The sequence below is a fragment of the Thalassophryne amazonica genome, chromosome 1 (genome assembly GCF_902500255.1).
Source record: "Thalassophryne amazonica chromosome 1, fThaAma1.1, whole genome shotgun sequence".
Classification (NCBI taxonomy): Eukaryota; Metazoa; Chordata; class Actinopteri; order Batrachoidiformes; family Batrachoididae; genus Thalassophryne; species Thalassophryne amazonica.
This window is the reverse complement of record NC_047103.1, coordinates 45,552,065-45,564,486: the sequence shown is the minus strand read 5'-3', so window position 1 is coordinate 45,564,486 and position 12,422 is coordinate 45,552,065. Positions and strand designations below refer to the sequence as shown.

Below are 12,422 nucleotides of genomic sequence, written 5' to 3'. Positions count from 1 at the left end.
CATTTGTAGCATACTTTCTTTTTCTATCCATGTAAACAGCTTTCAGTCACTTTAAGTAAATTAAATACAGAGTCATGATTTTATGTTATGGAAGATATAGCATAAGGTAAACTGAGTGTTTTAAATTGTAAACTAAATGGTTATGGCCATAAAAACAAAATTGATTTCTTGTAATGAATAAAAAAGCATTTCTTTCCATTCAAACACTATTGTTATTTTAGAGTGTAAATATGTTAGAGTGCATGAGTAGCATCTTTCCTTTGTGCTATGCTCGCAAACAGCTATATTGCATAGGTACCGTATATTGATATTCACAATGAGTTAGACAATATTTAGTCACTTTCCCTAGATTAACACTTTTTCTAAGAGTGTAGGCACACTGAAGTACATTCGAAGCATCCCTACTTAGCCTTAATACATTTTTCATAACCTTCAAGTTTATATTATAAACTTAAATAGACATTTGGATAAGAGTTTGTCATGAATTATATGCTGTAGAAGGCTGAAAATGGTTATTGTCTTAAACCCAAGTTTTAGAGTGTAGATGTTTATGAATTCAATGTCTCCTGATCTTATATACTTCAGGACACTATAAAGTACCTCTGATAAAGTTTTGGCGCTTTTGTGAAAAAGTGCATGATTCCCATAAAATTTGTCCCTTAGCTGCAGGACTATCTTGCTTAGTGTTATTATCATTAGATTAAATAGAAATAGATTATTTGCTGTCTTAAACTTGGGTTAAAGTGATCTGAAAATGCTGCTTTGCAGCAACAACCTGACAAAAGATTGTGGAGTGAGCTGTCATAAGTGTGTATTATATGCAATATTAATGATGTGGGAAAATGAATAACATTTGTTGAATAAAGGTTAGAAAATGATTTATTTTTGTGTCTGATTTGTATTCTGTAAAGTAGTGACTTCAGTTTTACTGTTTGAATGCTTTGTCATGATAAATACCTCAACATTCCTTTTGTGATATAATTAGAAGTCTCACTTTCATGAGTGTCAATTTATCCCTTTTAATTAGTCTCGGCTTTTTTCTTCACATCAGGTTTTCTGTCCTGAGATATTCTGTAAGAGCAGATTCATAGAATGGTAATGCTTTTTCTCTCAATTTGGTGGGTCACATGACAGTCGCTTTGACATTATATATTCTACTAATAATATACACGAATGAGATTAATTTCTCTGATATACTGAATATTCCAGTGTAGTATTTTCAGATTTCTTTCAACTTGATCCAGAATTTATTGAATATTATTACTTTCACCCTGGCTGGTGTGGCTGTTGCATTTTATTTGAAATTTTGGCGGAGAAGCATTCCATAAAAGCGGTGCTCTAAGAGCAGTCTTAAATATTAATATCTTTAATATGATGCAAGCGTGTGAAGCTCTTATTTTCACCCTTCATTATTTCTGATCTTTAACTTAACTTCATAATGAAACAATTAAAGATCAGACTAGTATCTCGTGTTGTGGCAGACACAGTGTGTTTGACAAACTGATGATAATATTTTCTATCTTGCTTGACAATATCTGGACTGGCACTAACAAATTCATAATTTATATAATAGACTAGTTTATTATATAAACAGTCTGATCCCCTTCTGTACAGTGGGGCAAAAAAGTATTTAGTCAGTCCCTGATTGTGCAAGTTCTCCTACTTAGAAAGATGAGAGAGGTCTGTAATTTTCATCATAGGTACACTTCAACTATGAGAGACAAAATGAGAAAAAAAAAAAATCCAGAAAATCACATTGTTGGATTTTTAAAGAATTTGTTTGTAAATTATGGTGGAAAATAAGTATTTGGTCACCCACAAACAAGCGAGATTTCTGGTTCTCACAGACCTCTAACTTCTTCTTTAAGAAGCTCTTCTGTCCTCCACCTGTTACCTGTGACGCAGCAGGACCTTCGTGGCCGGGACGACGGTGGGGATCGAACCCACGCGGCTCGCACAAAAGACCGTTCCTCTACCAGGTCAGCCAAAGGGGAACTCCCCGTTAGCCAAGCTAGCGGGAACGTCTTTTCAATTGGGACCCGGGACTTTCATCCCGCTACACATCTCCCCACCATTTTGACTTTGTCCCGAAGTCACAGGTGCATGTTAGCATACTCTGTGACCCACATCCTGTTCGTGACGCCAGATTGAAGCAGCAGGACCTTCATGGCCGGGACGACGGTGGGGATCGAACCCACACGGCTCGCACAAAAGACCGTTCCTCTACCAGGTCAGCCAAAGGGGAACTCCCCGTTAGCCAAGCTAGCGGGAATGTCTTTTCAATTGGGACCCGGGACATTCATCCCGCTACACCTGTATTAATGGCATCTGTTGGAACTCGTTATCTGTATAAAAGACACCTATCCACAGCCTCAAATAGTCAGACTCCAAACTCAACCATGGCCAAGACCAAAGAGCTGTCGAAGGACACCAGGAAGAAAATTGTAGATGTGTACCAGGCTGGGAAGAGTGAATCTACAACAGTCATGCAGGTTGGTGTGAATAAATCAACTGTGGGAGCAATTGTAAGAAAATGGAAGACACACAAGACCATTGATAATCTCCCTCAATCTGGGGCTCCATGCAAGAAGTCATCCTGTGGGGTCAAAATGATCATGAGAACGGTGAACAAAAATCCCAGAACTACACGGAGGGACCTGAATCTGAATGACCTGCAGAGAGATGAGACCAAAGTAACAAAGGCTACACAATGCAGAGACTCAAATCCTGCAGTGCCCGGCGTGTCCCCCTGCTTAAGCCAGTACATGTCCAGGCCCGTTTGAATTTTGCCAGAGAGCGTATGGATGATCCAGAAGAGAATTGGGAGAGTATCATGTGGTCAGATGAAACCAAAATAGAACATTTTGGTAAAAACTCAACTCGTCATGTTTGGAGGAAAAAGAATGCCGAGTTGCGTTCCAAGAACACCATATCTACTGTGAAGCATGGGGGTGGAAACATCATGCTTTGGGGCTGTTTTTCTGCAAAGAGGGCAGGACGACTGATCTGTGTTAAGGGAAGAATGAACGTGGCCATGTATCGTGAGATTTTAAGCCAAAACCTCCTTCCATCAGTGAGAGCATTGAAGATGCAATGTGGCTGGGTCTTCCAGCATGACAGTGATCCTAAACACACCACTCGGGCAACGGAGTGGCTCCATAAAAAGCATTTCAAGGTCCTGGAGTGGCCTAGCCAGTCTCCAGACCTCAACCCCATAGAAAATTTGTTGAGGGAGTTGAAAGTCCGTGTTGCCCAGCGACAGCCCCAAAACATCACTGCTCTAGAGGAGATCTGCATGGAGGAATGGGCCAAAATACCAGCTACAGTGTGTGCAAACCTGGTGAAGACTTACAGGAAACATTTGACCTCTATCATTACCAATAAAGGTTATGTTACAAAATATTGAGTTGAACTTTTGTTATTGACCAAATAGTTATTTTCCACCATAATTTACAAATACCTTCTTTAAAAACCCTACAATGTAATTTTCTGGATTTTTTTTTTTTCTCATTTTGTCTCTCATAGTTGAAGTGTACCTATGTTGAAAATTACAGACCTCTCTCATCTTTCTAAGTAGGAGAACTTGCACAATCAGGGACTGACTAAAAACTCTTTTTTTTGCCCCACTGTATTTGTTTTGACAAATAATGTCTGTTCAAATGTGGGACTGAGTTTGAATAAATGTAACAGCACAGAAAATGCAGATTTATGGTGAAACTCTTTTGAAAACATTGATCCATGTGTACATTGATTTCTATTTATGTCCAGTTGTTAGACACTAACCAAGATGGCGGTGCTCTGGCAACAGCCAGCGAATGAGCAGATCACCCCGGTCCTCCATCTAGTCACTAGATTCTAACCAGCTCCCAATTCAGATCAGGGAGACAGACACCCTCTCTACTTTTAAGATTAGGCTTAAAACTTTCCTTTTTGCTAAAGCTTATAGTTGGGCTGGATCAGGTGACCCTGAACCATCCCTTAGTTATGCTGCTATAGACGTAGACTGCTGGGGGGTTCCCATGATGCACTTCTTTCTCTTTTTGCTCTGTATGCACCACTCTGCATTTAATCATTAGTGATCGATCTCTGCTCCCCTCCACAGCATGTCTTTTTCCTGGTTCTCTCCCTCAGCCCCAACCAGTCCCAGCAGAAGACTGCCCCTCCCTGAGCCTGGTTCTGCTGGAGGTTTCTTCCTGTTAAAAGGGAGTTTTTCCTTCCCACTGTAGCCAAGTGCTTGCTCACAGGGGGTCGTTTTGACCGTTGGGGTTTTACATAATTATTGTATGGCCTTGCCTTACAATATAAAGCGCCTTGGGGCAACTGTTTGTTGTGATTTGGCGCTATATAAAAAAAAAATTGATTGATTGATAGTGAGTAGATAGAAATCGAAATCGAAATTGACCTAAATAGTAAGGTTGTCTGGCGGGCGACATGGAGTCAGTTGTAGGTTATGGCAAATTCTTGTGTAGGTCATGAGTCAAAATCTGATTATGGACCAAGTCATCTTATTAATATGCAAATCAGACCACTGTTGCTGTGGCTGTGAGCAGAGATGAAATTACAGAAATGGTCTCACTATCCTAAGACATATGCCCAAAGTCTGTATGACCTTGAGTTTGACCTTCACACACACACACACACACACACACACACACACACACACACACACACACACACACACACACACACACACACACACACACACACACACACACACACACACACACACACACACACACACATTAACACTGCACAGTTCTTCTTATTTACAGTTTTCTCTGTAGTTTAATCAGTTTGCATGGAGAGTAACAGCTAACAACAGTAAAAGGCTTATTTTCAGCATCATTACATTAAATATAAATATAACACAGAGGAACATCAGAGTTCTTCACCACTACAGAATCACATCTAATAAAACTTTTAGAGCCTTCATCTCATTTAAGAACTTAATTCAGCTGAAACCTTGTAACATTTATTTACAGTAATCCTGTTTTCCACAAAGCATCCCTGCACAACATGACTAATTTTAGCATTTGGGCAGCACGGCTTGGCTGTACAGCCAAATATCTACTCTGCCTTTTCCTTGCCAGGGTCTGTGACTGGCTGAGCAGCAATGGGTGTGGCCTGAGGACCAGTCGGTGGCCTGACTGAAAGAATCGGTGCAGGAGGAACAGGGTCAGGATCATCGATCAACGCCTGCATTCGCTCTCGCTCCTTTATCACTTGAATCAAGCAGTAGGTCACGAACATAACGATGATGGTGGTTATCGGGAATCCTGGGAAGGTTCAAAAACAAGAGTCACCAGGAGATTACATATCCTCCGGTCCCCACAAATCAGTAATACAAAATGTCGGGAATCACCCAAGAACACCCATGTGCTAAATACAAATGAAATTGGTCAACTGGATCTTGAGATATTGCACTACCAAGGGTGGCAATGACAATGTCTTGAATATCTCACTGTGACCTGGAAATTGACCCCAAGGTCACTGTAAACAACTCATGTCGGGGGATCCTTCTGCTAAATATGAATGAAATGGCTCAACTGGTTCTTGAGATATCAAGCAAAAATGGACAGACAGATAACTGGATGGATGGACATGCTAGCCCCCCACCCCCATATTTCATACCAGGGGGATTAAAAAAAACACACACACAACAACTTAATACAGGCAATGATATAAACATGATGTAGTGTTCAGTATGTATGCATACTGATGTCGTGTGGAACTGTTCTTCCTATACTTTTAAATTAATTTTATTAATGGAACAGGTCTCAGCTTCAACTTTATCTAAATCCTGGCTCTGTTCGTGAAGCTTAGGGCTCATGGCCGGTGATCACCTTAGTATTTTCTCTGCTTTCCTGTTGATTTAATGTTACTGAATTATACCTTTGGTGTGGTTTTCCGGGCTACTGATTCTGTTCTTTTTCTCTCTGTCCAAGGAAATGCATGGGATTGGCGTCTGTAGATGATAGGATGTTGGACCGCCATGCCTGAAGCTGATGCATCAACTGTTTTAAATTCCTGTTTCCTGTTTCTTCAGCTCCGTAAACTTTGTAAAAACTTTGTAACTATAAGGGCCCCTTCACAGATCGTGTGAATTTGGTTGAATTGCGCATTAAGTGCGCATGAAGCAGGAATCGTATGCAAACCGTGTAATTTCATAGCTGCTTCCAGTGCCTCATACACCTGTTGCTACAACAATTTGCGCACACCAGTGGCTGAAAGACAGTGTGTCCTGTGCGAGCCCATCAAATCCTTTCACGGCAGGTGCCGGACAAATTCCAGGTGACACGCACAAACATCTAACACTGCTCACATGGCACTTAGAAAATGTGTGGCCATTCGCATTCTTGGCATGACAACAGTCTGCAGACAATCATTATCGTACTGGCAGTGAAATCTGTCTCAGTGCCCCATGAGTGTGGCTTTAGTGTGTGGGCTAAAAACTGACAGATGGTGTGGCCACCCACTGAAGCAGCTGTGGAGATCTGTCATTCTGGACATCCTAGCTGTGTTTGGATGGGCATGGACTAATAACTGACCACTGTGATGCGCATGTCTGTTTGCTGTCATCAAGTGGACATAAATAAAAACATATATCACTGTGGCGATGGGCTGCAGTGCACAGCGTGCACATGGTCAGGCTGCCCCCAGGTTGAAACGGGCATCAGATCATAACACGCAGCAGTCGATCTGATTGTCACGTCACCCATGTGAGCTCTGTTCCACATGACATGGTGTCCTGCGGCGCGCCGTCCACACGCGTGTTAGCAGGACATGCGCACAGGACACATGCCAGCAGATGTGGACATGAATGAGACGAGCAAACTGCTTCTCATTAATGTCATTTTGTGACTGTGCGTCAGCGACCATGGGTCATCCACAGAGGAACAGATGGATCATATTTGTATCGTCTGCTTGATGAGAGGGATTTAATACAATGCAATGTTTTTATATGGTGCATCATTTTTATTTTTTAAATACACTCACGTGCTTCCTGATATGAGGCAGTTTCCAGCACCTGTCACAGGACAGTGATGGTCGCTCACTGGTAAAGTTTCCGACTGGCAATCAGAGCTTTTGGAAGGAAAGGGTTTGAATCCCATGGGTGACATGTATTTTTTATTTTTTTCTATTTTCCCTTTATTTTCTGCTGGCAAAAACTGCTGTGTTCCTGCATGCACTCAACCGTCGAAGCATATATTTTTCTTATTTTTTTTATTTATTGTTTTCGTCACAGCATCGTGTAGCTGGTGGCACTGTGTTCCCGCGTGCACGAACTGTCACACCAGCATTGTGCACTCCTGCTTGTCGGCACGATGTTTCATGGTGCGTGTAATTCGAACTGTTTCGCGCTGTTTTGCTGTATTGTGTGAAGGGACCCTAAGAATGGCCTAAGCAGTGGGTCACCCCTCTGAGTCTGGTCTGCTTGAGGTTTCTTCCTCAAATTATCAGAGGGAGTTTTTCCTTAAAACTGTCGCCTGTGTGCTTGTTCTAGGGGTTGATAAGGTTAGATGTTATTTGTGTGAAGCGCCTTGAGGCAGCTTTGTTGTGATTTGGTGCTATATAGTAAGTCCCTTCGGCTGCTCCCTTGTTTTCACTCGGGGTTGCCACAGCAAATCCAAGGTGGATCTGCATGTTGATTTGGCACAGGTTTTACGCCGGATGCCCTTCCTGACGCAACTCCACATTGATTTGGTGCTATATAAATGTAATAAATTGAATGGAATTGAATTCAGAATGAAAACAATCACCTTTGAGGAACAGTCGTTTGACAACCAGCTTGGCAAAGTCCACACTGTTCAAGGCCAGGATGTTGTACAGCACAATGCTCCCGAAGTTCAAAGTATTGAAGATGGCTCTGATCCGGCGGGACATTCCTTCTGACATTGACATCTGGCAAAAAAAAAGGGGAATGTTTAATAAATGAGATTACCAGGTGCATTTGTTCTATAGTGCACAAGTTGCTAGATTAGCAAACCGAGCACCAAGAAGCTTTGTGGAGTGGATATATAGCCTCGATTTGGAAATGATTCCAGACAAGCAAAGCCATTTCCGTTTTGCATTATGTCACCATAATTAGAAAGACAGAGATTCAACTGTGACCTTTTATATTCTTTTGAGTTTACCTCTTCTATGGAACACTTTGGCTGAGCTGTTACTGATAGAGATGTTATTTTAAAGGGCCCAGAGGTCAAAATAGGATTTATTGTTATTATTATTAATTTTATTTTATTTTTTTTTTTTTTTAAGAAAAATTGCTTAACTGGGCAAAATAAAAATGTAGGGTCCCAAAGCAATTTAAATCTACAAGCATAATCTGTACTGAGATACATTGAGGGTCAAATGTCAAAACAGGATCTTTTTTGTTTATTTATTTATTTAATAGCCTCAATGGTTACTGAAATACTATTAAGGTTAATTCATCTGGATCAAAGTTCAAAACAGGATTTTTTTTTTTTTTTTGAAAATTTGTGGAATGAGACCAAATTTAAACTTCGCCCCAAACAGCTCTCACCCTCAGTAGTTACTAAGATACAATAAGGGTCATTTTATCAGGGCCAAAGGACAAAGGAGACATTTATGGAAGTTTTCCATTAAAATGGAGCAAATGGAGTCTCTGAGTAATTTATTCCCACAGTACTCTATTTAGCCTCAGTGGTTACTGACTTTTGTCTTGTGAGTGATTTTTGTTGATTCTGGCAAATTTCTAACAAAGTATTTGATTTGAGCCTTCTGAAACCTTTGCAAATAATATCAGAACAAAATTAAAACTTCACCACCAGAAACTCCTGGGACACGATGTAATGCCAATGGATGGACGCCGTGCCAATGGAACAGTATGCCGTTTGAGCATAATTTGTTTCTACAGATATAAAGTAAAATAACATCTCTCAAGACATCACCTCCAAAGTAGTAAAAGGCTCTACGGAGAAGAACTTGGCTGTCCACATCTCAAAGTTGAGGCCAAAACAGTTAAAGAAAGCCCAGATCAGCACCACCTGACACGGCCCCAACCACAGGATGGCGACACCAAACGTGCACAGAGTAGCAACCAGCTCCCGCAGTATGTCATCATGCTGTTTGCCCAGGTAATTATACACATATCTGTGGATAAAGACACACTTCTGGACTGATCTGAATCACTGTGTCCACCAGGATCAGCAAGACTAATTTAATTCTGAGGTGGATCTGATGAGCTCACTTGCACAGCCAGTCGTTGATTCCTCTGTCAAAGTGGCTGCAGAAAGGGAAAAAAAAAAATATATATATATATATATCAGATTTTATGACAGAATTTAATGTGACCAAAGGTGTCTAGATGTGTAAATGTAACTTACATTTCAGCAAACACGTAGAGCAAAGTGATACATTTTGGAGGCTTGGGCGGATCCAGATGATCCAGTCTGGACACTGTGTTGATGACTCCAAACATGACAGCTGCTTTTATCCAGTCATAAACCAGGTTGAAGTAGGCTAGACCCACTGCAAACAATGTAGGTGTGTTACTTCTGCAATGAATTGGGATTTATTTCAACACATTCATATTGTAATAAAATGTACTAGTGTGTTGCCCATGGGGATCCACGGGCTCTAGATTGGGTAGTGTTTATAAACTAGGTAGCTGACATTTTTGTGATAAGGGTGGTAATATGAGCAAAGCATCGCACAGCGGCACAAAACTAGCTCATGGTACAGGGAGTCCCAAACAGGAAGTGCCAAATTTTGAGTCCACGGTGATTCAAAGATTCAAACAACTTTATTGATCCCTAAAAGGGCAATGCATATCACACCCAATTACCTCAGACAAAAATACAGCAGTTAATCCACAATTTTTACTAGTTGAACGTAATAATGGCACACATCAGAATTAAACCAACCGCACATATACATTTGATTGTTTATGTATGCTAAACTTTGAAACAGTCCGTCATGTGAATTGAGGCAATGTGAGTGTGGACTGCAGCAGCTTTCATGTCGAACAACCGAGCTTGGAGGGTGGAGGGGAGATTGTTGCAGCCGAGCCGCACGGCCTCCCAGAGGGGGAAGGGAGTGGCAAGTGCGGAGGCCGGGGTGGGGGGGAAAGAAATACAAGGGGGGGAGGCGTGCATCCTTGTCTGTGGGGGAGGGCAGATGAGAAGGGGAGCCGTGTGCGTCACCAGACCCGTTGAAATCTTCTGCAGGAAAAACAAGCGGGGCATTTTGACCTTCAGTAACTGTTAATGCTACCGTGTTTGGGTTTGGCAGAGAAGCACAGAGCCAAATGCAGCTTCCCATAACTGTTCAGATCCAATTGTGCAAATGAGTATTCACTGGTCTCCAACATCATTGCCTTTGCAGGGCAGACAGCTGCAGCGAGATGAATTCCAGTTTGAATTTCAGTTCAAGAGTCAATGCAGTCTGAGACTGTACAGCCTTGCCAACCTTGATAATCATGACGGACAGACGTGGGGTTGTGGTTTTGGTGGCAGTCGTCTTGCCAATTTTGCGGTAGATAAAGGCAGCGCATAATCCTAACAGCAGAAGCCCAACTACCATAAAGACAAATAAGAATAAATAAATCATTGACATATTCCACAGAGCATGGTGCCAAGCACACCACGTGGCACTCCTTCCACCCGTTGATAGGTTCCTTCTGAGCACGCGGGGTCCCCCAGTCCTGATTTCCTTGTTGAAAAGATGGTGTCAATAGTGTTTGACAATTGACACTTCCTGGACTGACAGACGAGATCTCATGGAGTCTCATAGGAATACAGTGGAAAGTTCACACTGAAACAGGAAGTGCCAAATTTTGAGTCCACAGTGAAACAGGAAATGTCAAATGTTAAACACTTCCTGGCATGGGTGGAGCTAGAGCAGAGGCCAGGGTTGCACTGGACTCCCCTGAAATCTGATTGGACACAGATTATTGACATGTCATGGCACCGCACGTCTGGTTGAAAAGAGCTGCATTTTGAAATCAGTGACACATATTGACTGGTCGGTTCCTCTAGTACAGTTTCTGGTGCTGCATACCACAAAAAGTTCTAATCCACCTTAGTAGAAGAAGAAAAATGTTTGACTCATGGACTCCAAATGACACCAAAGTTATATTGGTGAGTAAATGTCCATATTTTATGCCAGAAATGAACTCCAGGTTGTTTTTGCATGAACAAAGCCATACACACGCATACAGAGGCCACTTGGTTGTTATAATATAGATAAATAAACCAAATTGATCTAGAGCCCAGTCAGAGACGTGTCTGAGCAGCTTTAGGTCAGTGGGGATTGTGAGGATGTACATGAAGTGAAAAAGCACATCTACGACAATGATGCCTCCAAGGTGGATCAGGCCCTGCAGGGTGATATCCCACATCTCTTGCTCCTTCCTGGTCAGGTCTGACTTGTTGGCCTGCAGGGAAAATATAATTCAAACAAACCAGAAATCCAATATCTGCACTACGATATGATACTATGACACTATGATACAACTGCACATTTTACAGCAGCCTTTTACTGTGACTGGTCCATGGCACATCTGAGGAATAATCATGCTGGACATGGCACACCTGACAGGTGGCTGGATTATCTTAGCATAAGTCAAGAGCTCACTAACACAAATTTGTAAGTAAAATCTGAGTTGAATATGCTTTTCTGCATATAGAACAAATCCCAGATCTTCAATCAGGGCATGAAAGCAATAATGTTGCATTTACAGTGCATCTGGAAAGTATTCATAGTGCTTCACTTTTTCCACATTTTGCTATGTTACAGCCTTATTCCAAATTCAAAATTATTTTCCTCAAAACTCTACACACAGTACCCCATAATGACAATGTAAAAAAAAGTTGTTTTTTTTTCAATTTTTGAAAATTTATTCAAAATAAAAAACTTAAAAATCACATGTACATATATAAGTATTCACAGCCTTTTCCATGAAGCTCAAAATTGAGCTCAGGTGTATCGTGTTTCCATTGATCATCCTTGAGATGTTTCTACAGCTTAATTAGACTCCACCTGGGGTAAATTCACTTGATTGCAAAGGCACACACCTGTCTACATATAAGGTTCCACGGCTGACAGTGCATGTCAGAGCACAAACCAAGCATGAAGTCAAAGGAGTTGTCTGTAGACCTCCGAGACAGGATTGTCTCGAGGCACAAATCTGGGGAAGGGCACAGAAACATTTCTGCTGTGTTGAAGGTCCCAATGAGCACAGTGGCCTCCATCATCTGTAAACGGAAGATGTTCAGATCCACCAGGACTCTTCCTAGACCTGGCTGCCCATCTAAACTGAGTGAATGGGGAGAAGGGCCTTAGACAGGGAGGTGACCAAGAACCCAATGATCACTCTGTCAGAGCTCCAGCATTCCTCTGTGGAGAGAGGAGAACGTTCCAGAAGGACAACCACCTCTGCAGCAATCCACCAATCAGGC

The 12,422-nt window shown here is 41.7% G+C and overlaps 1 protein-coding gene across 1 annotated transcript in view; it reads right to left on the bottom strand.

Moving 5' to 3' along the window:
* Positions 1-4,914: 4,914 nt before the first annotated feature.
* hhatlb (hedgehog acyltransferase like, b) overlaps positions 4,915-12,422 on the bottom strand; it is a 30,752-nt gene continuing 23,244 nt past the window's right edge. The window contains exons 7-12 of the mRNA XM_034168962.1: positions 11,227-11,395; positions 9,348-9,492; positions 9,212-9,247; positions 8,913-9,114; positions 7,761-7,902; positions 4,915-5,276 (exon numbers count right to left, since the gene is read on the bottom strand). Coding sequence (XP_034024853.1) covers positions 5,068-5,276; positions 7,761-7,902; positions 8,913-9,114; positions 9,212-9,247; positions 9,348-9,492; positions 11,227-11,395 — 903 coding nt within the window. The 3' untranslated portion in view covers positions 4,915-5,067. The remainder of the gene's footprint in view (positions 5,277-7,760; positions 7,903-8,912; positions 9,115-9,211; positions 9,248-9,347; positions 9,493-11,226; positions 11,396-12,422) is intronic.